We start from the raw sequence: 27470 nt of genomic DNA on the forward strand, positions 1-27470 counted from the left end.
TGGCTCAAGAAAACAGCAGATAAGAAGATCATTGGGCCACAACAATGCCATCAAATTAAGGATGAGGGGAATTTGACAGCAAGGGAAAGCAGAGGTGACAAAAGCAAAGTAGGGATTCCTGAACCCCAGGGACTGAGAGCAGGTGAAAGAAAGAGACCTTCTTTATTGAACTGTCGTCAGAGCTACATTACACTTAGTGTAACACTGCATAAGAAAATCTGGGACATCTGAAACAGAACACTACTGAAATCAAATCTTCAAATAACCATATTGCACCAAATGGCCATTTTTCTTTAGTAACACTGAACACAGCATTTCTGAGCGACATTACCTGCTTCACTGAAACATGCTACTGTGCTGCCTGTCTTCCTTTGTCTGTTCAGCTTCCACCTACTCAGTGATATTGGCAAGTTGCAGCTTTTTTTATTTATGTAAGATATGTGCCTTGTGTATATTACTGATGATATGTTGAGAAATGCCTTTAGTAATTTGCCTCTGCAATGCCATGCTAATTAGCCATGTAGTAATTACCTAACATGGAACTGACATCAAGTAACAGTGATCAGGAGCTAAAGTGATCAATCAAAAAAACAAGTTGATCAGGACCCTGGTCTGATAATTGACATCAGGATGTCCCTACTGGATTGTGTTAAAATGAGAGCAAACTGCTATACAGTGAGACAGAGAGCAGAGGCTGCAGCTGTAGCTTTGGTGTTTAGTAGAGTTTTCTCTTGTTCATTTGGCTCAGACTCTGAAAACAGAACAACTCAGAGCTGCCATGGACAAGCCGGTATGGAACTCACCACTCTAACCAACACTGTCGTCACTTAGCTGATTCTGTGACGCTGGCTTGTTGTGCATAAGCACACATTGATGGCTGAGCCGCTCTGTCTGGCATGTGTACATAACCAAAGAGTAACAAAGAGGGGTCAATAAGGACTTCTTCTTCTTTTTTTTTTAAAGCTGCAACTGAACAGGTAGGCTATGGTTCTGGTTCATATCTATTCACATTGTTGATGCAAACGTTTATGGAGGAATGCCAGATTACTAATTTAATAAACCATCATAATCTTGCTGGACAAACACATTTATGAGTCCTGGGATTGATAAAAGATCGAGTAGCTTTGCATATAGTTTTCCTGTACAGAGATGGACAGCAGTTCCTTACCTTAATAGTAATCTCTGGACATTCAGAGCTGAGAAACAGTCCTGTCAGTCTGTTAAATCATGGAATTAGCTGAAAACACATTGGAGCCAAAGAAAAGATTCAGAGCTGTAACAGGATCAGTTTAATCTTTATTCAGTTTATTAAAGTTAGATCTTTCTCTATTTCTACTAAATACTAAAGCTTTGGGGGAACAATGGGAGACCGCACTCTGATTGTGACAGAATCACGAGTACATTACTCATTGTATTGCTTATTGTCTGGCTTGGAAGTGGAACTACTTCCAGCAAATCTTGGCTAAAAGACTGCAAACACACCCTGTGAATCATTATTCATTGCTGCATGATAAGAAAATTAAAAAAAAATTTAAAATGAGAAATAAAAAAAAAAAAATCGAAAGTTTTGCTTGATCTGCAATCACACTCTGCACATTCTCTATGATTTTATTCCAGCTAGTTGAGTGACAGCTCTGAGCTGGGTAATATTCATCAGTGTGAGCTTGTTGGCTTCTCTGTGAGCTTTGTTGGTGGTATTGTTGGAGAGCCAACTGCAATGAAGGTTTTTTATGATGTGGCAGAAGTTGATTCTGAGACTTTGTGCCAAGAGCAATCCAGATGTTACTCCCACAGTCTGTTTGTGTGGTATATGTTCACCGCATACATACATTGAACTCCAGATGGCACAGCTTTTCCAATCTACAAATACCACTGCTTTTCTCATTTCTCTGCGTCTTTGGAGATGTTCCTAAAAGACTTCATTTTGCAACCATATCTGACACTAAGTATACAGAAAGTTTTGTTTTTTCCTTTTACCCAGAGTCTTCACCCCCTGTCACTCTGCAGTGAGCTGGTGGCTTTGCAGGCAGTGAAACACATCCCAGCATCGACTAGTGGGCACTGGAGCCACTCTTACAAATAGACCTTGAACTGTTAAAAGGGACGTCTGGCCTCGCAGTAATGCCCTACAAGCAGCCCTTGCTGCCCGGCTACAAACTGTAATTCTATAGCGTCATTGTCACGCTCCATATCCTTCTGATGACCCCGAGTCCAATTATACAGCTGACCCAGGCTTGATGATATAACCTTGGGCGTATTTTGGGGTCTGCTGGGGCTCAGGGGTGCACCTCTTGTCCATCATGACATGTCAGCTCTGTGTGTTAACCAGACACTTCCTTGAGAGGTCCCAGTGGGGGTTAGGGATGAAGACTGGCTCCCTTGCAAGGCCCAGAGTGTTTCATCACATTGGCTGACTAAAGCTTTCTTTTTTTTTCTCACATAAACAATATGATAAAGTTGTCTGTGTGTGGTATTTTCAAATGTATATTTTCTACTGCAACAGTATAAATGCAAGTCTCTTTTGTGATTCCCAAAGATAAACACAGTAATGTACTCGTGTTTATCATAAATGTTTGTTTTGATGGTAAAAATCCCCCCCAAACACAATAAGACATTACATATTTGGACACACTTAGTTAACATCTGAGTTCTTGATACTGATTTTCCAGCACTGAGGACTAAAGGGGCCCCTCTTGTATGTAGATATGACATGTATGCACACTGAATCTCATTGCTTTATATATCCATGATCTCTATGCATGCTCAGCAGTTGTAGTGCATTAATGTGCAGCATGCTTAGTATGCACTATAAACTCTGGATAGGCTAGCTGTCACTGTTGACGGGGTCCCTAATGGATGAGGAGTTGATTTACATTTCCAAAGGCATACTGCAGCAAAGGAATTTCTACACAAGATTTGACTGAAGGTAAAGGTTAATACTGTCCAGTAAACATGTTGCTGTTTTTGCCTGGTTTTGTAAAGTTTCAGGCCAGAAGCTGGATTTGGGGCTTAGGAAATCAACTTGAGGTTTAACCCTGGGTTTGTTATTGTCATGAGGGAGGTTTCACTTCTTACTATTGTCACGGTAACTGTAAACCTTACCTGCTCTAGAGCCTAACCTGCTCTACACATGTAAAAGCACATCCTACCATCCAATCAGTGGTTTGGAATATTATTCCTCTCTCTTAGAACAGAGTATTCTTTCCCCAAGTGTTTATTTAGTGACCTTACAAGATGTGAAAGTAACTTTGTTATCAATTACAATCATTAGACCATAGAAATATCTCCTTGCAGTTGTCTCAAACTCCCCTGAAGATGCATTTTATAACGTGAATAATACAGGAAAAAACATTTAGAAGTAAGACTAGTGTTTCTATGTTTATGCGTTTTAGAATAATGATCAAATTGTGCTATGCACATTCTTTAAAAAATAAAAATAAAAAAAGGGTACTCCTGTGCTGATGACTACAGGGTGCCTCGGGTTATCATATCACCTGTTAATAGGTTATCATTGGTTATTGATGCGTTCTGAATTAAAATGTGTTTTTCTCTAATATGTTGTTAGAGCACCTTTATCTTTGATTACTACACAAACTTGCAGTGGACTTTGTTTCAATAACTTTTACAATATAGAGTCCATTTCCAGCCAGAGTTGCATGTGTTTCCCTGCAAAATCTTTTAAAACTAGATAAAGTTTTTCCAACACATCTCAAATATTCTCAATGGGATAAAGGTCTGGTCTCGGACTTCGATGGCCACTCCATGTGGGAAAATTATGTCTCATACTCCTTAAACCACTATTTCACAATTTGAGCTGACAAATCCTGTCATCTTGGAATATGCCTGTGCAATTAGGGAAGAAAGAAAAGCTGTTGATAGATAAACCTTGTTATTTGTTGTCTGCAGGTAGTCAGCTGAGCACATCTTTTGGGAACAACGTAACTAAACCAACTGAAGCAAACGTCAGATCATTTGCTCAGTTAAAATGTGTTTCTCTCTGGCTCAAACCTGGCTTGACTTGATAGCCAGCATCGAGGCACCCCTGAGCGCAGACCCTATTGTTAGGGTTAGAGCCGAATCAGAAAATGAAAAGATATGTTGCATGTGTTGAACTCGCCCACAGGATCTGTTAGGCTAAACTACATAAACAACTGGTTTGGCGTAAAGATTAGACAGATTATGAGTAAACACAGTAGCCAAACACTTCTATTAGGGAGTGGAAATGCTCTCTTTTTTCAGAGCATTCAAGCAGAATTGAGTTGTGAGTCAGCTTGTTGATTTTCCGATTGTGCCACTTGGAGCAGAGAGCGATACAAATGTTTCTGTGGCAGTTTTACTGAATGTCAGCTGTACATTATAACAGCTTTTGTACGCTGTAACTTTATTTTAGTATCGGGTCAGTGACTGACAAAAGTGGCTTGTGGGGATGATAATGTGAGTTTAATGGTCAGTTTGTTTATGCTCCACTTTTACCCTGATTGATATATTTCAACAAATGTTAGATCGATGCATTTTTAATTGTGTACAGACATTCCTGCTTCTAACTTTTCATCAAGCACCAACAGAAGTCCAACGTTTTATTTTATAAAACTAAATATCTTGAAATTTATGGAGTTTGCAGTCTCTGGTGAAATATCTCTACGAAATTGAATTTGATTGATTGAACTGTTTATGATAAATCATATTAAGTTAAACTTTCTGTACAGCATTATAACCAAGTCAGTGTACTTTTTGACTGACATTTGTGTGCGTCATGGGTTGTTAGCATTACTTCTCACACCAGCATTGAGCTGAAAATAAAACAGTTTCTAAGCACATATCTGCAGACTCAAAGTCTTCTGTGTATATATTTCTTTATTTACATGAACTTTTCACTTGGCAATGAAAAAAAAGACAGGACACTCCTTTTTTTCTTAAAATAAGATTTTTAATATTACTTATTATCATAAAGATATATTTACACACTTTACAGAAATAGAAAATAAAAACACAAAGCTACGCATGAAAGGAAAAAATAAAATAAGTACTCCAAGAGCTAAAGCTTATCTTTTATAAATTAGAAACCAAAAGTTCAAATATGTACACAGTATTTCAACCATTTCTGATACACTTGTTTTATTTATTTATTCATGTCATTTATTTTTGCCCAGTTCAACATCAAAACAGAGACAGGGACTGTACATTTGGCCTGGTGAGTAATATGAGCACACACCATAAACAGAATATAAGTTTCAGGAGTAATACATTGTCTTTCAAATGGTATCTGCTTAAGACCTAGTAACACTGTTGTGATGGCATGTAAGCCTACAGACTCCTAAGATTGTTCTGAATGTGACTGTTCTTGGACGCAGTGGTTACATAGATGGAGAATGTGTCGCAATCAAGGCAGGAGGGGCCTGTGCTATTCTGGGTGTAGGAAGTCTCATTTTGAGGCTTCAAGATAATGACAGATCATTGTCATTTCTCACGGGAGTCAGAATCTAGTTATCCTTTGCATTGCCCAGCCAGTGGAAAAGTGTGTATGCAATGGATTGAATATCAGCCACTTGATCCTGCAGACACCCACTCTGAAGGCCAACATAATACAGTTTGATGGGCTTAGAGATTCAAAGGATAAGAATCATGGAATGTGTTGCGTGCCGACTCCGTTTCTGCAATCAGTGAAATGTTTGGTAAATATTAAAGGAGTTTTGTCTGGTAGATAACTGAATATAGAGTGGCAACAAGATGAAACAAGAAACAAAAAACGTGTTTTTCTTTAAATTTTGAGTAGGGGATGTTGTGTCCATAGCTATCGGGAATCAGTGGCTAAGCTGATATTTCAAAACCTGCTTCTAGCTTCTTCTCATCTCCATCACAAACATATCTATCTTTATGCTCATCCCCACTTCTCACACTCTCCCTGCCAAATGCATTTGGACAAAAATAATTAAACACACAGGGGTCAAGTTCTCAGAATAAACTTTTTTTTTTTCTACCAGGAAAACATGCTAACAAGTGCATAGGAACATTACTCAGGCCTTGTGATGGTCACAGAGGAGAGGAATTGAAGAGGAAACATTGAGAGGATAGGAATCGTTTCTCTTGTATAAGCCTTGCTGGAAAAGACCATTAAGGAAAATGGTTTTGCTCCCCGAGCATAATGTATTGGTTTACCATTTCAGTTGGAGCCTGGACGTGCTTGTCCTTCCACACCACCAGGCCCATTAACCTGATGTGCAGGGGAGGGCTATGAGCTATGATCTACAAGAAAAAAATGCCTGAAAGCTTTCACGTGTCCACGACATATTGTGCTGCAGACTACTTTTCTATTTTGTTACATCCACAGAAGATACAGCTTTTCACACTGTATTCAAAAAGTAAGCTTTGGACAACCAGCTAGACAAGAATCAGACGGAAAATTGTCACAATACACTGGAAAACCATTCCATACCAAGAGACTCTTGTTTTCAGGGTGTATTTTTCCAGCAGCATAATGGAATTGCAAAAGTGCAGCCTTGCAAACCCATGCAGAGAAGTCTTGGAGCAAAGCCACGTCTACTTGTTTGAAAAAGTTGACTCCAGAAGCTTTGGATCTGTGGGATATTTGGCTTTTGATTTTTGGATTTAACTGATGACCAGACCAAGATTAAGAGGGTACTTTTCATAAACATTGGTTTGCTCTGGTCTCTGAAAGGGCAGCATGGCTGGTGCAGATGGTGAGGATACATTCATGAAGAACAGTGTGGATACAGACGTTGCTCAGCTCCGTAACAATAACTTCTGAGATTGGGAAATATTGATTTGAACCCCTTGTCATAACCCAGTCTACTTTCAGCATCCCAACTCCTGTGGCTTTGAACTTTCATCCCCAGCTCATATCTTCCTACTATCTTCCCCAATAATACATGAGACATCCTGAGCAAAGCTGTCTCACTACCGAGAAGCACTAATGAAATCTACATCTCTGCCTGTGAGGGTATGAAAAAATAATGGTGGAACTGAAATTATTACACTTCACAGTGCCCTAGGATTTAATACATTTTTAATCATGGTGAGGTTGACTGGGTGGATTACTACTGTGATTTTAGATGCTCTCTTAATAAAGGCTTCTCATGCTGGGACTGAGAAGACTCTACATTTTATTATATTTGCATGAGACATGGCGAGAGGGAAAAACTGTTGTAAAATCTAGGTTAACCAGTTAACAGTGGTCAAAACTGACATGAACTAAAGGAGTTTACTGATTGAATTGCAGAGGATTGAAATGAAATTGAATGCTAGAATCTGAATACAAAGCAATCAGGAAGCTGTTCTGCACACCTAATACATAAACAAATGATTAGAAGGTGGTCACAGTCCTAAAATGTTACATGGTTACACACTGAATCAGCAGGGATTTGGAGATTGAAAAGGGGGAAGGGTGTGGTTTCAGTCTAAGCCAATTTAACAATGGGCTCAGACTAAGTGGCCCCGGCCAACCTTGGGGAGATCCATCTGAGAAAGATTAACTCGAGGATTTAATGAGCGTAATGATCAAAGCCCCGACCACCTGTGCTGTGGAAGGGCAGACTAGAAAGGCAACTGTATCCGAAGTAATGTAGGGAGATTGTGATTAGAAATGACTGAATCTGGAAAGATCATGGCTATATTGGTGTATACATAGAGCGAGAGTAAAGATACAGTATATGAAAATATGCTCATATAATTTTTAAATGTATTGTATGTTTGTGTTTCGTTGAATAAATGCACAAAATAGACTGCTCTAATACAAGCCTCTATCACAGCACCCTGAGAAAAAAGAAATAAAACTATAACACAGAAATAAACAGTAATATACTCCAGTATGATGGAAAGGCATAGCATTTCGTCAGTGAAATATATTGGTAAAAGGGTCAAACCAGCCGTGTGCTGAATATAAATCAGACGGAGAGCTAGTGGTTGGCTGATCATGGTGGCATATTAACTGAGCTGAAGTTTGCTTTGAAATGGCTCCTTCTTTTTTAAATCAAATTCAACTTGTCCTCTTTGCTAACATTGTCTGACATGGGATATCTGTTTGCAAACATTTAAAATGCATAATGTATCAGTGTATCAAGACTTCAAACAAGAGGTAATGTGTTTCTCATTTCTCCCTAACCTTTCATTCCTCCGTTCCTGGCAGCATTGTGGAGAATGTTATTATTTGGCACTTCATTAAAAGGCAAGGCGGTCTGTCGGTGGAGCAGGCCGCCACTGCCAGTTAACAGTCGTGTAGAGCAGCTGCGCAGGGCAGCAATGTGGTCAGAAGGCTGGGGATTGGGGACAGGATTGGGATTTTGGGGTCAAAGGACTCGTTCAAGGTGGGACATTGTTACAGTAACCTTGAGCTTGTCAGGAACCCTCCCCCTTCCCCAAGGTGTTAATGAGTGCAGAAACACCAAAATAGCTTTGGATTAAAGAATCTGCTAAATGAGGGAATAGATCTGTCACTTGAATAAATTGTTTTGACAACATGTGCTCTCTTTTCAGTCCAGCTTTACTTTGCATGTGGACGTACTAACATTAGGAGGAACAAAGCACCATTAAAAATGAAAATTAAGTGATGAGTATAATGTCATTAAGATGCGACATTTCTAATTGCTCATTTGAAACACGAAACCTTCTATTCCTTTATCGCAGCAGACATCCAGAGTATCTTAAGTGAGCTTTGCTTATGTCAGCTTTTAAAACTGACACTGCCCTTCTGCATGATCAGTGCACTCACCCACTAGTAAAGCAGTTAGGTGGCTACACAGCAATGAAATCAGCGGCTGCTGTAACATTGGATCTGAGACACGTGAATACCACATCCTGGAGAGGTGACAGATGTTTAAGACTCAGATTGTTTTGACCGGGCTCCCTCTCCACCACATGTCATGCAAAGTGAGTGAGACACTCAGGGAGATCGCTGTGATTGGGCTCTATTAAGCAAATAATAGGAAAATTGAAAAGAAAATCACTTGGGAGAAGACAGAGATAGATAAGTAGTGAGGGAGAAAGAGAAAGAGAGAGACAGAGAAATAGAGTCTGGTAGCTTTGACTCGAAACCCCCCCACCCTTTTTCCCTGCCCCCTATTCCTCTTAGAGCTGAGGGTGAGCGGCTTGTCCTGATTTTTTTGTGGACAGAGTTGCTTGAAGAACCAGCAGGTGCTATGGACATCACTCTTCAGGCTGGGCAAGCGTAGGCCCTTCATTGCAAGGCCCCCCATGGCAAAGGAAGAGCATAGAAATCAGAACCTGGGGGAGGGCGCTCAAAGCAGTGCCTGCAAAACAGGGAAATAACACAGAGAAAGTGCAATCAGTTTATTTCATTCCTAAAAATCATGCAGTCATGTAGACTTGGCGTTGGCTTGATAAGTGTTTTGTTTATCAGAATATCCTCTCAACCCTCTCCAGGGTGCCTGCAGCTCCTAAAAGGATATATAACTGCAAACAGTGAAAGTTATCTGCTAGAATAATTCCCTTTTATTTTTGGTTTTAGCATCGATTACATGTCTTGTTAAAGGCAGTTTTGTACAATTTGTGCTAAATAACATGACTTTCCAATCAGAATTCCTCCCTGCTTCTCCAAAGTGAGAGTGCTCTGACTGGTGTCTATTGAAAAAAAACACACAGACTACTCATGAGTATATAACGCAACCCAACTTTGGATAAAAGAAGAAATCTCTTTAAATCCATCATCAAAAGAGCAAATAGCCATCTTTTTGGTTAGAACCTACAGGTCTAATGGACCAAATCATTCAATTTCTTTGTGCCAAAACCCAGCATATTTACATCATCTGGCCTGAATCTGGGGTTTTTGTGCCCTGACTGTATTTCTCGCTGCAGTGGATATTCAGTCACACATTGCACTTCTACCACACACGTGGAGGTATTTGCAAGCTATCCTGGACAACAGTTGATGTTCTGTTTCGCTGTTTCTGTGCTCTGCCAGCTGTCTGCATTATGACAGCTCACTGGTGACGTTTGTCATGCACTAAACTGTGTCATGTTGGCAAAGCAACAAGAGATAGAAAAAGGAGGAAAGATTTTTTGTGAATATGTACAATCATCATCTTGGTATCTCTTCATACCGTGCAGACATTCAATATCCTCTCAAACAAGGGTGTCCCTGAGGGAGTTTCTGCTAAACTAAAGCCTTCTTTGTGCTGTTCCCTATGTTATCTTGCACATCTAGAAAGAAAGGCTATCCCAGACATGTTCCAACCAGATTTCATGGTCTTTGATTGGAAAGTGCAGCAGGGAGTAAGAAAAACAATTGTATATCTGAATGTAGAACACAAACCCAACATTATACTACACTCTGGGGACTGGAGCCCTACTTGACAATGGAAATCTTTGATCTTCTATTGAGTTTTATCTTTTTCTTTAGTGATGATTTCAGAAGATTCAGATGACATGGTTCACTCACTGATAAAAGCCAGCGCTAGCTTCAGGACAGCATTTTTGTGTGGTCATGTAATGCCCCATGAACTGATTTATGGTTTTTCTAGTCTCCTCTGAGTTGCATTGTTGTTTGTTTTTGCCTTTTGTGCTTTTGGCTCCTTTGTATGATATCAGTGCAGCAGCCCCCTTGAAGTCACACTACATCACGCGGTGACTGTATGGGAGGACATGCAGACAGTGTTTTGATGGGAAAATCTTTAAAAAACTCATTCACTGAGTTTTCTCACACTCCAGGCCACTAGGGGTTTCCTCTGGCTTTAAATCTGTAATATCCTGTTGTCTTTAAGACTGTCACTGGCATGTCTTAGATCCAAGAGTTGTAATTGCATGGTTTAATCTGAGGCTCCTTAGATGCTCAAAGAGGTTGACCTAGGTCGCCATCTTTCTTCTCAGAGCTGCTCACATCTGGACTGTGTAAGGATGAAAAATCCAACTTTGCCTCAGGTGTCATAGAGAATAAAAGATGAGCTGCTTTTGACACTGAAATGGGGTGATGTTGCTAAATAGCATAGGGCTGGAGGATGGACAATGTCAAGGAAATCATTGTTCTTTATCTTTATATAAACAGTGTGGTAATTATGTTTAGGTCAATTATGATGTCCGCACGAGTCTGTCTGAGTCACAGTCCTCTGCTGGATGTTCCCACTGAACTCCAGCTTTGATCAAACAAACTGCATCTCCAGCTGTTTGCAGAGGTGGATTTCCCACCATCAGCACAAAGTGAAGAGGAAAGCAGGAAGCCAGAGGAAGAACAGAGCTTTTCAAGCTGATGTGTTGGAGTGGACAGATTGATACTAGATGTCAGGTCTTGTGTAGACTTAATTCTCTCAGTCAGGCTGTGGGATCAAACTGGGACTGAAATAAAACTTTTAGTACAGACTTGCCTTTGCATCCTTTACTCACTGAAGGTTGGTATAGCACAATCGCCAAAAATACTATAAATGGATAGCCTAAATCTTACTGTGGTCAAGTTGGGGTGATTTGGCATGGTATGTGGAGAAAACCCATTGAATTAGTTGAACTATGCACTTAGAAAGAATGAAGGGGAGCTAGAGAGGGAAGCAAACAAGAAGGAAAAAAAAAAAGGAAATCTTCAGCGTGTTGTGGTTTAAGTGGTGTTTGCAGAGACAGCATTGTGACTCACTAAGCCGTTCACTTTTACAGAACTTCACAACTTCCTGAAGCTCCCCTCATTATGTGGCCAGCATTCTGGCACTGAACATAAGCTCTAAACACTCAACTCACTGAGAGGATTCTCACATTTTATTGGCAGACGAAGGGAAGTTTTAAGACCCATCCTGTCCTTCAAGTGCTACTATCCTGGCTTGGTCCTTGCTCATTGTTTTCACCTTTGTTATGAGTCTCTAGGGTGTTGTATTCAAAGCAAAAGTGAGTTCAAAAGAGGTCTGACCCAGTACAGAAAAGTATAATAAACATTGATTATTCATAATTCGCTATAGGCTGTAAAACGTCTTAGGGTGCTTTAGAGAATAGACCTTCCAAACTTCTTTAGCTTTGATCCCTTTTCCTTAAAACTGATTAACCATGCCTTGACACTCTCTGGCTGCAGCCTCTTCTCACTATGGATTTAATTTACGGTGTAACCTTTGCAGCTCGGTGCGGTATGGTTGTGACCTCCTGCAGGGATATTGTGTCTTGTCGACTTTCCCTGTCTCTCAAACTGTCTGGGAGAGACTTGTGGAAGCAGTGCTGTTGCCTTCCTTTCACAGCAACATGCTGACATTAGTGAGTTTAAACGTGTGTGCTCTGTAAATTGGTTGTGGTATTTAATTGCCTGTTGTATATTTTAATTTCTCAATGAAGCTTGATCTGTTTTCACTGAAATACAGTGAATTTGTTTGGTTTCTGTATTAAGAAAAATCAATCTTTGAAAAGGTGACAAGCACAATATTATCTTTGATTATGGACTTGAGAGATTTCATATAAAATCTTGTTTTACTTAACCGCAAGCTAAACAGTAACTCTGTAGAAAATTGTTTCTACTGAGAAACGTAACCCTGTCAATTATTATCTTTGGAGAAATAGCTTTAATTGTCTTAATCAGATGGAGAGTAAAGATTTATTCCAGCTGAACTGACTCAAAGGTTAGGTTTCTAAGTATAACTATCTAATGTATTAGGACATAAATGACGTAGATTTAAAAACAATCTCTGAAATTCCAGGACAGCATTCAAGCTAGTAGGCTCAGTCCAATAATCTGTTAAGACATGCACTTTTTTCTCAGTGCCAACAATAACATCCTTCAGATGGAGTTCAGCCTGGCTGCAGCGGTCATTAAGTTTCCAGTGCTTATAAGAGTTTTCAGTTTGCCATTCGTCATCGAAAACATCCAAACGGATTCTGCCAACAAAGTATTTCAGGGCTGAACATCATATCCTTTTCATAAACTTTATTTCTCCCATCCCAGTGTGTTTCCTCACTAACCTAGTCAGCAGTTATGACTAAATATATATATGAAAGTGCTTTTTCTCATATTCTCATGAGAAATGCACAACTCTGACTCGACAGAAAACTGTTCCGATGGGGAAACACAGCTAAGACGGGCATATTGTGTTTTTCTAAAGTCTCCACAGAAGGTAGAGGCATTTTACAGCGTGACACTGACTGTTTTATCACCAGATCATTGACTGAGAGACTCACCTTGCTCTAGAACGGCATGGGCCCCTTGTGGGAAAGGCGGGGCCGTGGGCGTCTTCTCTTCCAGCCGCCTGGTCTGTGGGTCTGACCGGCTCTCGCAGGATTCTGCTGGACCATTTTTCTCACCGTAGCTGCCTCCTCCAGCTCTCTGCCATGCTCCGTGGAGGCCATGGGACCTGGAAGACGCACACAGAGAAGAGATCAATTAGAGACACACAAGAATTGTGTTTCCAGTAGATAGTGTTACAAAACTTTCTCCCACCAAGGCCATCACAATTTGATCATGTGCCAAGTCCATCTTTGCTTAGGGAAAAATACGTAGCAGGATCGAAAAAGGGATCACACTGGTAATGGATGAGGAAACAAGAGACATGTATGGATAAACTTGTGTGAGAGTATATGTGTGGGCCCCTTTAAGCCCACCCAGTGTTGCTGCTCATCAAGTCAGTGTGGTCCAACACAGAGCTCAACAGAAACACGTAGGCCTGGCAGAGGAGAGAAGCTCAAACCCTCATGTCTCATGTCTCCGTCACTCTCCCTTGAGATTGCAAACTCCACATAACATCAAACCGTGTGGCGGTACAACTTGTCGCAGGATTTGATGGAAGCTCAAGGATGACTTTGATAGCAGAGTGTCTCACAGGGAGCATGTGGATGTCTTAAGTGCGTGAGTATGCGTGTGTTTGAGAGTGATCCCAGATGTTTTTAGTCATCTCTCAATAAGTGTGGCCTGATCCCCTTAAGCCCTCCTTTTCCACATGGTTTGGTCCACCCCAAGTGTCTCTGTGACCTCTCAACCTATCTCAAACTGACAGACCCCCTCTTGGGTTCTTGTTATTTTAAATGTTTAACAGCATATCTTTACTTGTAATGTGATATTTAATATGGGTGATCTTTCACATTACGCCCTGTTCTTTAGTCCAGTGAAATTTGAGTAAAAGCAACCTAGGACCTCTTGTGAAAATGGTTGGAAATTAATCAACCACCTATTCAGTGATGGAACTATGATTGGAATCAATTAATCTCAAACAAAAACTATCAACTGAAGTAGAGATGCATACCTGTGATTAAGTTTAATTAATTTTCTGTGAGTTTTTGTCCATAGTATGGGTAAGACTCCAAAAATACTGGGTCTTCCATTTCTTTTAACTCAGTTCAATACTGTCTTACATGACACCATACAAATGAACTGCATCCTTAAACTTCATTCCTCTAATTTATAGTTTAGGCTTTAATCTCATCGGGTCATTCCTAACTTAACATAGATTCCTACGGAGATCCTGCTGCATCTTAAACAGTGCACATTTATGACTTTTCTAAATAACAATGACCAGTGATTTTCATTTAATCTCAGACACAATGATTCCTTCAGGGCCAAACTTTTCTCTTTTCTTTTTGTATCTCCCCTCAAAAAGCTGATTGGCATTACTCACATGAGGTCATGACATTCCCGGGTCCTCCCCTAAGAGAGACTGGCACCATTTTTAGAATTCCCCAGGGAATGACCTTCCTCAGCTTTACGAGAGTTTGGGTGAGGACAGAGCTTAAGATAAGTCAGCCAGTTGACTGCAGAAAACTTGTAACAGCAAAAAAGTGTACTGAGGACAGCAGCTGAGCAGCTTAGAAAAGCTGTGATAATGCCAGGTTTGCACTTTACCTCAGACGCTTTTCATCAGTCGGTGTGAGTTGTGGCAAAGTTGTGATATTAAATGCTGTTAAATGAACAAGTCACAGCTGTGACCCTGAGGATGTCGCCTGACTAATATTTTATGGGCTGTTACTGAAACCTGTCTGCTGCATTTAAAACCCTCATGCTTCTCTCAAAGATAAGATCAATTTGGTTGAATAGATGGCAACTTTCCTCAAGTGCAGAATTCAAAACACAGTTGGAAGAAAGGCAAATTCAGCCTTTATCAACTAAAGACCTTCAGCTGTGGCTGCAAGAAGACTTTTTTTAAAATGACAACCTCCTTTGAAAACGAGGTAAAAGAGAATGTCTTCAAGCTTTCAGATTTGAATAATATTGAACAGCATGACAGAGCTAGACAGCTTGTTGAATGTTTTCGGTGTATATCCCTGAAATGCCAGACATCTCAAGTTCCACTTCCACACTAATCTTCTTCCGCAAGCATATTACGAAGTATATTTGTGGGCTAATTAATTTGCAGCAGCGAAAATCTTGGTTACATATTTTCGCATCTAAAGCACATCTTTGCCCCCAAGAACACTAATCAGTACATTATCCTTTTGTTATTGTTCTGAATACACACTGAATGGGACCTTCATTCTCCACATTCTAAAGGCATCAGCTCATTTTTTTTAAACCCATGGGCTTGAATGTTAATACTCGCTGTGTTTGAGCAGATTTTGTGGCTAACAGAAGTATTAAAAGGGATCCTATTTCTCCCTATTTGCCCCTGAAACACCCTCTTCATTTACATGCAGAACACACAGAAACACAAGAATGTCAAAGGGCTTCAAAACAAACTAGTTCATTCAGCATTTCACCAGCAGCAAGTGTTTTAGTTGATTTGAAGGTTCACCGTTGATTGTAGGGCAAAAAGCCTGACATCATCAAAAGGTGCACAGCACCATAACTACTCAGGGTACAACAGCACATAATTTTAGTTAGAATCTCCCTGAAGACATTCATAGAGTTGAATTCAGTCCATGGAAGAAAACTTTTGTGAAAAAAAAGCCTATTTTCTTTTCTTCACCCCCATACGAATCCTTCGTGAAGTGAAGAAAATGGTCAGAACTGAAAAGATGCATCCACTTTTGTGTGTAACCACCACAATCTGAACTTTAAAAATAAGTTGGAGAGTAGCTTAGAGACACTGTTTATATATATCCAGCAAGCAATTTGCATAAAGTCTTATATTTCCAACGGTGACACCTGAACCAAATACAACAAACTGCAGCTTAGTTTTGAGTGAAGGTCTACTTTACCAAGTGCTGCAAACACATGAAGCACCGAGTCACTGTGCACACACACACACTAACACCCATTAACACACACACACACAGAAGTGCAAGTTGGTGGAGTAATTGTACCTCAGCTCACACAACTCATCTGCTATTCCTCTCTGGGTGGCTCTGCCTGTCATAACCCAGGTCCATAATGAGACAATTTAGATGTCTCCTGCCACGGCAAGCTGTCAGCCACAGCTCGGCACTGGGGTTTGAAGGGAGAACATCTCCTGATTCTCCTGACAAACCTCAGCCTATCCTATCTGGCTACAGGAGAGAAAAGTGTAATGAAAGCTGCTAAAAATAAGCCAGACCCCGGTGATAACACTGGCGGTATAGATTAAGTCTTGCAGCCTGTATGGAAAGCGTCTCAATGTGACAGATACATCAACAGCTAGCTTTGTGTCTGGATCCATCTGTGGTGGAATACATATAGATTGAATGTGGTAGCATCTGTTGCTTCTGAGTAAGATGTTTTGATTGTCTCCATGGCAGGTTCATCGCTGGATAAAGCACATTTCATCTCCATAAACAAAGATATCTCTGCTATCTTATTGCTCTGAAATTGGATCCAGTCTTTGAAGTATCACGTCTGATCTTTTCCCATGAGAGATTTCCATGTTTGTGTTCAGCTGGTAAAACAGTAAAATGGCCAGATAACACATGTCTCACAATAATAAGCATCTTACACCTTCCTCTGGTGACCTTGGAACCTCAGGTTTGCCCTCTTCCCACCAGGTCTCAGCTCATCTTCCCTCACATGGTAATTCCCTAATTAAAGTTTAATAAAGGGGGAATTTCAGGAATGCTCTGTGATTGCTGCTACCGCTGCTTGCATTGCTGTTACCTCTTCTAACAGGAGAGGAGTAGCTGTGGCCAGAAGAGGGGAAGTAGAAGTGGTCATCCAGAGAAGAGAGTAGATGACAATGTCACAAACTGGCCAGTCTCCTGACTAATGATGAATAGCTGCGTGGCTGCTCCCTATTTCCCCGTCCTAGTTTCACCATCTCCTGAGGTGATATCTGTTTTGCTGTCTTTTTCAGATAGTCTGCTCTCTGTCTTATCATGGCCCAGCGGCAAGTGGAATAGTGACAGTTTATCCTTGTTGATTCTGCAGCAGTCCATCAGCGGAGTCTGGAGAGATATACATCTTCTACTTGTCCATCTAGCCAGAGGAGAGAAGAGAAATTGCTGTCCTCTGGTTCAATGCCAAGTTTATCAGCTGCCCTCATAGCTGGCAAGAGAAAACTATATATCACAGCAATGTGTCAGTGCAGGAACACAGCATGGCAAATGGACTGGAGCTGCTTATTAATAGTTGTAAAGGAGATTTGTGTTTATTGACTGCTAAAACAACCACATAACAAATGTGTGCACGTGTAAATGCAGCTACAGCATGTTTTTTTCTGCCACTAGGACATAAGAGATTAAACTATGCCAGCCTTGGAGTCTAACTACAGCAAGAAGTACACAAGGGGTTGTGTTGATCAGAAACATCAAACATGCACATTGAAGAATGGCGACCAACATTTATTCCCAACTGTGTTTAATTTTCTTTGTCAGTGCAAATTGATTGGTTGTCCTCGTGATTTTTATCTGTTTGTTTACTCATCTTGTTCATCACTCATCACAGCCATCATGAAACCGTTGCGTTCAATTTGATGGATCCATTTTCATGGCTGGGTTAGCTTTTCAGATCTAATCTCTGCTCTGTGTGTTTTGTCACAGTTGCTACATCAATTATCTGTCACTTCTCCGTCCTGCTCTATGCATTTTCTATGGATGTATCTTGAAATGTAAACAAATAGCTTGGAGAATGGATATGGGTGTGTACTGAACTGAGAAATGCAAGCTCTCTCAGTTTTTACTTTGTCTTTGTGCAGCAAACTTCTTGACCATCTTCTTGATATCAGGCCACACTAAAACATTCATATGAGTGGCTGACTTATCAACAGACATTAATGGTGCCCACATGAGGAAATTTTGGGGATCCAATGGCTTATCATGTGGTCTATAAACCTCATCATATTTTGTGTTGAGATTCATGATTTCCAGCCAATATAACCTGGATCAATTGCCATAAACTGTTATATCCCAATAAGCTTAGAAAATTATTGCTTTGTTATCTGGTACTATACTTTATAGCCCAAGACCTTCCCGTCAGTCGCAGATATATTTTATATTTAGGTAATTAGCGAATAATAGAATGAAGACAGAGTAAACTAAGATAGGGATCATGGTAAACATTATACATCCTCCAATCATGATTCAGTTGTTTGCAGTAAAAATGCTGAATATAAACATGTTAAAATATTTTTTGAGCATGTTGAAATTCTGGTAGCAGCAGTTTTCTCAAAGCACCACTGTGTCAAAGTGCATTATTACCATGACATAAGTAAAGTTTGATACTTTTTAAGTTAACTTTGTTTTTCGTTTACATCATAGCTCAATTTCCTCTCTGTCAGCTACATGACTGTATTGTAGACTCAGTAAAAGCTAGTGTCTTAATTTCATACTTACAAGTCATTTGAAATAGCCGCAAAAGCTGATAACAAGAAAGCATTTTGTATTCATTAAAAATGCTTTTTTTTTCAATTTTCTTTATGGAATATAACATGCAAGGAAATGTAAAGATAAAGACATTATTTGTGTCAGTGGGGGAGATATAAAGCTTAACTGCATGTGTAATGTTTATGGGTAACAGAACAATATTTGTGTTAGTGGGAGAGAAGAATTAATACCCTGGTGTGTGTATCCATGGTTATTACCATGACGTTGGAGGAGCAGGCCTGCTGTCTCCATCATGTGCTTCCCTCCTTCATTCACTAAAAGGAGAGGAGTAGCTTTAGCTAATGAATGCCTCTATAACATGCCATTACCTCAGACATACTAACCCACACATCCAGACAGACTCATGTCATGAGCAGAGATGCTCCCACTGCATAAGCACATTAAGGGATCAGGGTTATTAAGCCAAGGATGAATTGTGTTAAATGTGCCAGATACAAGCCAAACATTCTTTTAACCAAGCATAAGCCCCAGCCACGCTACGGCATCATGCAGCGGATTTGCTTGGTGCATGACAGCCTCCCCACACATTCATCCTGCACATGTGGAAAGGTGCCTAACTAAGGAAGCTGTGCTTTGTTTTTCATCTTTATTAAGGCAGCATTTACTATCACTGCTTATTGCTTCCCACCAGTAAGTCTGGGCCTTGGTATAAACTGGTACCAATTGCTTGCCGACTTTCAGTCCATGTTACCATGGCAGCTGCTGTGAATGGTGCTCAGTTTGGAGCAAAAAGAATGACATTGTCAGCTGATATCGACCAGGTTCTCAATTTACAAATTTCACAGTACAGAGTCTGAATGCACGATCAGCCCTTTGACTGTGTATGTGATGTTTCCAGCCTCTTCTATGGGCCACCACACTTTGCATCTGAGTGATCCACTCAGGGAGGAGGGGGGTTTGTTTTGGTCAAGAGCACTTTTTTTTTTCAATTTCTGTTGGGACTGTTTGATATGCAGCATTGTTGTTGTGTGATAATGCAAGGCTTGTGGTTGAGCTGAAGGCTGGCTTTGTCTACACAAAATCCAGCGAGGAAACCAAAGTGCATGAAAAGTTTCTCCCATTACTGCAGCTTTTAAGCTTAACCCCTTGTCCACCCTGCTCTGCAAGTTAGCCCCCCACACTCAGTGAAGCTTCAGAGCTAATTAAAAACAAACTGTGCAGCCCTGTGGCTTCTGACTTTCTACAGATGTCCCTTTGAGTAAGCCAGCTGCCTGTGAAGTGTGGTGCTATATGCTCCTGAGTTAGAGAGTGCATGAAATGATGAGGTGTGAGACTGCATACTCTGCTATGATCAGAACTCTGTGAGTTCAAAGGGCCATGCAGCAGCAATGAGACAGCTAATGAAGCCACTGACTCCCATCCCCACTTGACTGCCTGTTGGTTTATTCACTATCCCACTCCAGTTGAAGAGGTGAATTTGTGGCTACAAGGTTACTGTAGGTTGGAACCTACTGAATATGAGCTGTGTGAGTTGCAAACATGAAATAAGTCTGATGGGAAATTTCCATTCACAACTCTCCACTGGATGTGACAAACAGCAGAGGGCTGGAGCAGCAGAGATGCTGGTGTGGCTGTTTCCGTTAACAGCAGCAAGATTAACCTCACAGCACATGGCAGGTACAGTAGGTAAGGATACCAACTGTTGCCCCAATCTCCAGAGACTGCTTGTCAAGGGCAAAGGGATCCTCCGACCATCCGTTTCCATGGACACACTAATCAGATGTGAAACACAGCCCCTCCCTGTCCTGTGTCATCAACCCCCATGCTGTGAACCTGAGTGGCTTTTCCCATTTGAGATGTGGGAAAAAGAGAAAAAATAAAAACAGAAAGACAGGGTTCACTGCAGCTTTTAAAGCCTGGGGAGACATCATCTCTCCCCATAGCATACACTGTACTATTAAAAGGAATACAGCAAAAGCATTGCATCAGACTGCATTACCAGTCTAAAGAGGACAAAACAATAACTCAGACACTTAGAGTTTAAATGGATATAAGGTTTCTGACCAAGCTATTATCACCTCCTGGCCCCATTGAAGATACTGTTTTGTTTGGAGATATGTGGAAAAGATATGCTAAATCCCATGTAAAGTAATTGAACCTAAGTTTAACCCAATATAGAGAGTTGAATTGTTTCCCTGCATTGCACAGAATCCTTAAATCATGCACAGCTATAACCCAAAATTACAACATGGCTGCAATATCCCTGAAAGCCTTACAGAAGCTTATTTATTGCTCAACACTGGTCTGTAACAAGCTTTTTAGTGGATAAAACAGATGCCAGACAAGCCAAATGTCATGTAGTGTAAATAATACTTTACCAGTGGAATAAAAACATACAGAAATAGCTGATGTTTGTATCTAACAAGAGATGACGTTAAAGTGAAACAAAGTTGAATTAACTTTCTTTAAAATATCAGTGATTCTTCCTAGTTTGATGGTACACTGTTTTGCTTTGACTTGCTTTGACTTGCAACAGCTTTATAAAAAGTGTTTCCAAAAACTACGTTTTATTTTATTACTGATATCTTTGGCATGTCGTGCATGATGAAAAAAAAGCACCTCTGGGTAAAATGGAATGCAATAAAACTTGATAAGCAATTTCGTCATACATATTTAGTGAGGGAGGAAGAATTGTAAAGACTTTTACTGACAGGCTGAGCTGCAGAGTGCTGCAGGTGAGCTGAGGATCAGTGTTTATTAGGCTGCTGTGTCCGGAGGGAGAGGATAAACTGTTTTCCTGATGTGGATGCATGTTTATGAATTCCATATATTGTTTTGCTCTTCTATTTTTACAAACATCTGTTTATGTTCAGGGTTTCTGAGTGCAGGGATGCCACACCTCTTTGGTGAAAAAGACTGAGGGACACAGCAAGGGGCCCTGTCCTGATCCAGAAAACAGTATGTGGCGAGATCCATGCTATTAGTCAGAGGCAGATCACTTCATTGACCAGCATTTAAGTGTATGTGTGAAATAGTCTCCCAGGGAAAATAACAGTTGTGATCAAAGATGGAGTGATTGTGATGAATAATGCATGATTTCATAAATGAATGATTTCTGTGTTATCACAGAAGGGACCCAGTTGTGAAAAAGATGAAGGATACTACGCATTCCCCATTTTCAATTTAATTTAAGACTAGAACATAAGGTACATGACAGTTGGAAACCGCATGAGGTGTATCACCACATCCCATAATTCTCTGAGAATAAGGGAGACATGCTCATCCTGTTGCCTAAGGCTTCGTGTTTAGGCAGACCCCGCTGGGGGCATCACTAAATGAACCCAACATCTACTAAGTCCTGCTATGCCTCTGTAGCTCCAATCCACACTGCCATCTTCACAGCACTAAAATCCCGCATCTTACTTAGGAAAGCTTAACAACAGCCAGCTGTTAAGCACTTTTAACCATATATGAAATCTCACTGATCCATGATGGGCCCTGTAGAAGTTTGACATTAATGGCGACAATACCATTAACTATATTTATTTGATATTTCAGTGTAATTCACTTCTACTTCTTCATACTCACATAGCTGCTGAAGAATGAATTTCTACCGCAAACGACATCTCCAAGGTAATATAAAGAGGTAATATTTTCCTATTCTGGGTTCCTACAAATTGAGCATGAAAGTAATTAAAGCACCTGCATTCCTAAAGACCGCAATATTTTTTCTGTGGTCTGGCAGCCCGTTAATAAAAATGTCCACTCAGATTTTGATCAGAAATCTGATCTGCCGGTACAACCACCATAAATGTAACACTTAATGTTTAAAAAAGGAATCATAAATCACTTTAATATTGGACGCTGGTGGAAAACAGAGCTGTTTCTGAAAATATCTGGCTCTAATTAAGTTGTAAGGAGGGCCCCGGGCCTGAGGATAGGGTCTGGTGATCACATGAGCTCTGGTTAACACAGGACCCCCCCCTCCGCAGCCCCACTGCCCCTCGCCCAAACCTGAGGGGTTGTGCCCTCAAAACTCAGAGGGGGGTCTGAGCTACAATGGACATAAGGAAAGGAGGCAAAAGTAACTGAGCAGACATGTTTTTGCTGCTGCAAATACTGATTATTTCACAGATGAAATTAGTAAAAACTGACCAGATCACTCACATTTAGGATGTAGCTGTTGCTTCCATCACTGGAAAGCTCACACAAACTCTCTTCCTGTCAGTCTTTCATTTTTTTGCCCCCTTGGACTGTCTGTTACTCCCCCTTTGCTTTTTTTTCCCCTTCACTAAATTTGATCTCATGGGAAGATCTAAGTGAGTAGATTTATTCATTCAAAGGGTTCTGAATTACATTACAGCAGCCCAGCAGTCACATATGCCAAAGTCTTCAACAGTTGAGTTCCCTGGAGACTGTTAGCCCAAAGGTTAGCCTTATATCCCTACCAAATGAGCTATGATTTTTCACTAAATCTCTTCGTTAACTCCCACCCTACGGCAGTTATTAGTGGGTGTCATTCACCAGGCTCATATTGGGTGATGTTACACAGATGTGAAATGGTTTATCACATATACCCTTTTAAAAATCGCCTTGCTATAGTTTCCAGAAAGTTGCGTGTCATGAACCTTAGGTTACAGTTTTCATGAATCAGATCAAATTTGATAAAAAAATAAGTATCTTTTAAAATGTTGTGTGATCGGGATATTTCAAAGTACGACATTTTTTCACAGTTGCGCCTCTATTTGGTTAAATACTTGCTAAACCAAGATACTTAGTCATATTGAAGCAAAATTTGTTTTAGCTTTTGCAAAACTGACCACACTGCACTTATACATTGTCAACAGAATGAGAAGAAGGTGGAAACCCTTGTTATCTGGATTTACAGCTGTTTATAGATACAAAAAAACACAAGAGTGTCATTTTAAATGACATGAAATTACTGCTAGGGATTCAATAGGAAGTCGCTCCTATTCCCAAGGTTACTCTCCAATGTCTTTAATCAAAGTCTCAGCCATAAGACATGAATGTAGCATATTAGAGGTGGAAACATTAAAGTACCAGCTACCACAGGATAAAGTGTATGACAAAATATTGAACAGATGTCAGTCTTCACTTCTAAACCCAGCCAGCATGGATACACTGTATAGTGTTTATTATAAAAATGTAGTTCTGTTGCCACTATCAAAGCCAACAGAGCATATAAAAAGAGACTCATCAACATGAGAAGAATCCTGAACTTATGGATTGTTGTGTCTGCAGCGGACAAACTCCAGTGAGGTTGCAGGATTTTGACTCTAATTCCCTGTAAGACTGCAACACAAGGAAATCCAGGTTCTTTGTGAAACGGATTTCATCTGACCCTGTGGGTATGTTGAGTAGTGTGTGTAATATAAACCCTGCTGGTCCTCACAAGCTCCTGTGTCTAAAAAAAAAAGCAGTGTGATTTTACTGTAATCCTTCCATAACCTCACTGCTGCTTCCTCTTCGATACAACTGTTTTCCTACTGGTTATTGTGTTATCTCTGGACATCTGGAAAAGTTTAGCTGCTTTTCTTTTCTCCACAGACACCATAATTACGTCCATGGGCATAAACACCTTCTTTACATTAGAAAAACTGGGAATTATGAGTCAAAGCTTCAGTGTTAAGGTTGATTTACACCTGTGTATGTTGTTTCACAAAATATTAAGACCTAACCAGCCTCTTAATGGAGGATGCATGCATTTAGGTTCTCCTTGCTATAGCTGTACTTTGACCTGCAACACTTGGTTAAGCATCTGAGCAAGACTGGATGTAGTATAGTATGAGTGCATGCTGGTGCCACAGAGCAGCTTGCTCCAACAATACATCAAACTTTGGTATGGAATAATAGCACTGCTGACAGCTCTCATAAAATTGCCCTCTTCCCAAGCAGACGATTTCTCTCCCAGATAATCTCTCTGATATGGGCCCCGAGCCCTGCTTACAGTCACCACAACCTCACCTGCTCATCCAGGCTGCACAACTGCACCTGCGTATGTGCGTCCATGGGTGAGTGTGTGTGCATGTCTGAGCCAGCTGCTATTGTTTTTATGCTGTGCGTCTTTAAGCAAAGACTGAAAGGGTGTTTCCATTGCAGAGAAAAGTGAAGCTTTGATATCTTGCGAATGACTGTGACAGACATGTTTTGAGAATGAGCTCTGTTTATATGCCACAAGACTTTCACAGAGGGAGGAAGAGTGATCGGCCGCAGGATGAATTATGGATACCACATGTCCAAAGCTGGAGCCCACTCTTGAACCGGAGTGCTTTTCAAGGATGGATAATTGAAGTGTGCTGCTAAAAGATGCTAATATTACATAGAGAAGGCCTCAGCAGCTCATTTAGTGTCCTGAATGAATATTGTAAGTAGCTTTATGTTGAGTGAATTGCCTGTTGCGCCAGAGTTCGTAAATATGCATCTGCTCTCATAAATACAACTAAGGCTCAAACATTTACACTTCCCCACCCTATATCAGTCAGATCCAGTTCTATGTGCACACGCACATGCGCTCCTTGTCTCACTCTCTGTGTATTTCTTATTTCTCAGACGCACATGTACACACACAGATGCCTGAGAGAGAGAAAGCCCACTGAACGGGAAAAGCGTTTGTCTCAAGATGAAAGGCTTCACACCCACTGCCTACATGCAGAGTCTCTTCCGACACCTTCCCGCGACAGCGCATACTGTAGCAGAGGCTTGTGCTACGCAGGCACACTCCAGCTAGCATCCCTCCCCACACCCATCAACGCTGCAACACACTTGCATCCCTGCCTCTCTTTCACTCCATTTCTCTCTCATCCTCTCCAATACTACAGTGTCAGCCAGGGAACAGATAGATGCATAAGCGACATGACTTGACCGTTCAGGAGGATAAGCTCCCATGAAAGCGTGAGGCACAGCAACCTTGTTTTCCCCATCGTTGATAGCACGGTGGGCTCTCAGGCGTGGAACATGCTTAGCCACACGCAGGGCGTGAAAAGCGACACTGACTATGATGCTAGATAATTGCTTCCCATTTACTCATGTGCTGGAAGCCTCAGACAAAAATAGCATGTCGCTGTAACGAATGTGCTGGGGAGCATGGGAGCTTTGAGTGCCGTGGCCATGGATCGATACACAGAGTAGACAATGTTGTGCAAGCATTAAGTCTACACAGCATCTTATAGCCAGGGTATAAAACACCTAGTGATATGTAGCCTATAAAGAATCTTATTTCACATACACATCGGCCTGTATCTTACAAGATATTTAGATATCCATCACAATCTATGCTAAATGATCTGATAAATGATCTATGTCCGACCACATAATGTCAATAGAGCATCTTCCACATGCATTGAATATAAACACAGCCTGTCAGTGTGTTTTCTTAGCAACTGTAGTTTGTAGGTAGGTGATAATCCCAAGAATAGTCTAGACATTTACACAGGCCAAACTGTTGTTTTTTCACACCACAATGTTACCTGCATCACAGCTGCAGATTGCCCATCAGTCTCCAAACTGGCCCCACAAGCACATTTCTCAGAACTCATTTCCTCCCATCAGCCACCAGAGAGACTATGCTTGTCTCTGTATGTCTGTCCCAAGTCAGTGTTTTTGCTACAAATTACAGGCATTTTAGGTTCACAGTGGAATAGATGACTAGTCTGACAATGGCTCTAGAGATGCAGCAGCACTTAACGGAATTTTACTGTGACAGGGCGTCAGGACTGAGTCCCTCTGGAGACAATCCATGCATCTGGGATCTGTGTTCCCCTCATCGATGCGTACAACAATTACAGTCTTCATTATCATCACCACAGGAGGCACACATGCATCTATAGGTGCTGCACAATCACAGTCATGTAATAATAGCACTTGAGTCAGATGGAGTATATCAAGCCACAAATTAATCAAGTTCACTCAGCCTTAGAGAACATGTGCCATGCATATCTTCCATTTCATAACAGCCACAGCAGTCACCCATATATCCAGCATATCTATCATTCAGGAATAGCTCAACACATTAGTATCCATCAATAAAATCCTCCTCACACTTCATCTCCAAGTCTTACGAGCGCACATCAAGGTGAGGCAGGGAGGAAAATGATCCATCTAACCTAGAGACCACATTCAAGTTTACCACAAAAGCTACGGCAGTACAATAGCAGACAGTATAACCACTGCAGTGCAGTACTGTATAAAACCAGGTGCTGATATTCCTGCCTTTTAGAGCCCACACAAGGCTTACCATACTGGGTAACTGATCAACTACAGCTGCCTGCACAAGCTGAACGCAAACAGAAAGAAACAGAATGTAGAGGGAGAGGACAAGCGACAAGGCTGGCCTCTCCTGTACTCACCAGCACTGGCAGAACACAGCAGAGACACCAAGAGCACAATCACCAGCGTCAGGATCTTCACATTCATTTCTGCACTCCCCTCTGGCTCTCTGCTAGTCACTCGCTGATATACTGTAGTGGTGTGTGTGTGTGTGTGTGTGTGGATGGGAGGGGGAGAGAGAGGGAGAGAGCAGCTGAGCGAGCAAGAAAGAGAGAAAGACTGTTTGCTCCTGTGTGTATGTTTCAGTTTGTGGGAATGTGTGTGTGGCGTGTGGTGGCTGACTGTGCGTGAGTGTATTTGTCTAATTTTGTGTTTGTATATCAGCGTGTGACAGCGCCACTCTAAGACTGAAGGCACGTCTTTATCTGAGCTCTCCCACGGAGATCTGTGAGTGAATGTGTCTTCTTTTCTTCTTTCAGAGAAACGGCAGCAAGTTCAGCGAAGCTGTGAATGTGCTGGAAGTCAGCTTGCAGGTCTGTCTGTCAGCGTGCCTCTGTGCGTGTGAGTCCTGCTCGCCTTGGATAAGAAGACTAGTTGGT

General features: G+C 41.0%; 1 protein-coding gene across 1 annotated transcript; it reads right to left on the reverse strand.

Annotated features, from left to right (window-relative positions):
• Positions 1-5098: 5098 nt before the first annotated feature.
• apln (apelin) lies at positions 5099-27470 on the reverse strand. The gene is made up of 3 exons (XM_072395438.1): positions 26952-27470; positions 13108-13280; positions 5099-9263 (listed from the first exon to the last, which is right to left on the reverse strand). Exons 1-2 carry the CDS (start codon positions 27016-27018, stop codon positions 13114-13116), a joined length of 234 nt encoding a protein of 77 aa, XP_072251539.1. The 5' UTR covers positions 27019-27470; the 3' UTR covers positions 5099-9263; positions 13108-13113.

This window comes from Leuresthes tenuis, unplaced genomic scaffold (assembly GCF_036924035.1).
Source record: "Leuresthes tenuis unplaced genomic scaffold, fLeuTen1.0.hap1 SCAF_11, whole genome shotgun sequence".
Lineage (NCBI taxonomy): Eukaryota > Metazoa > Chordata > Actinopteri > Atheriniformes > Atherinopsidae > Leuresthes > Leuresthes tenuis.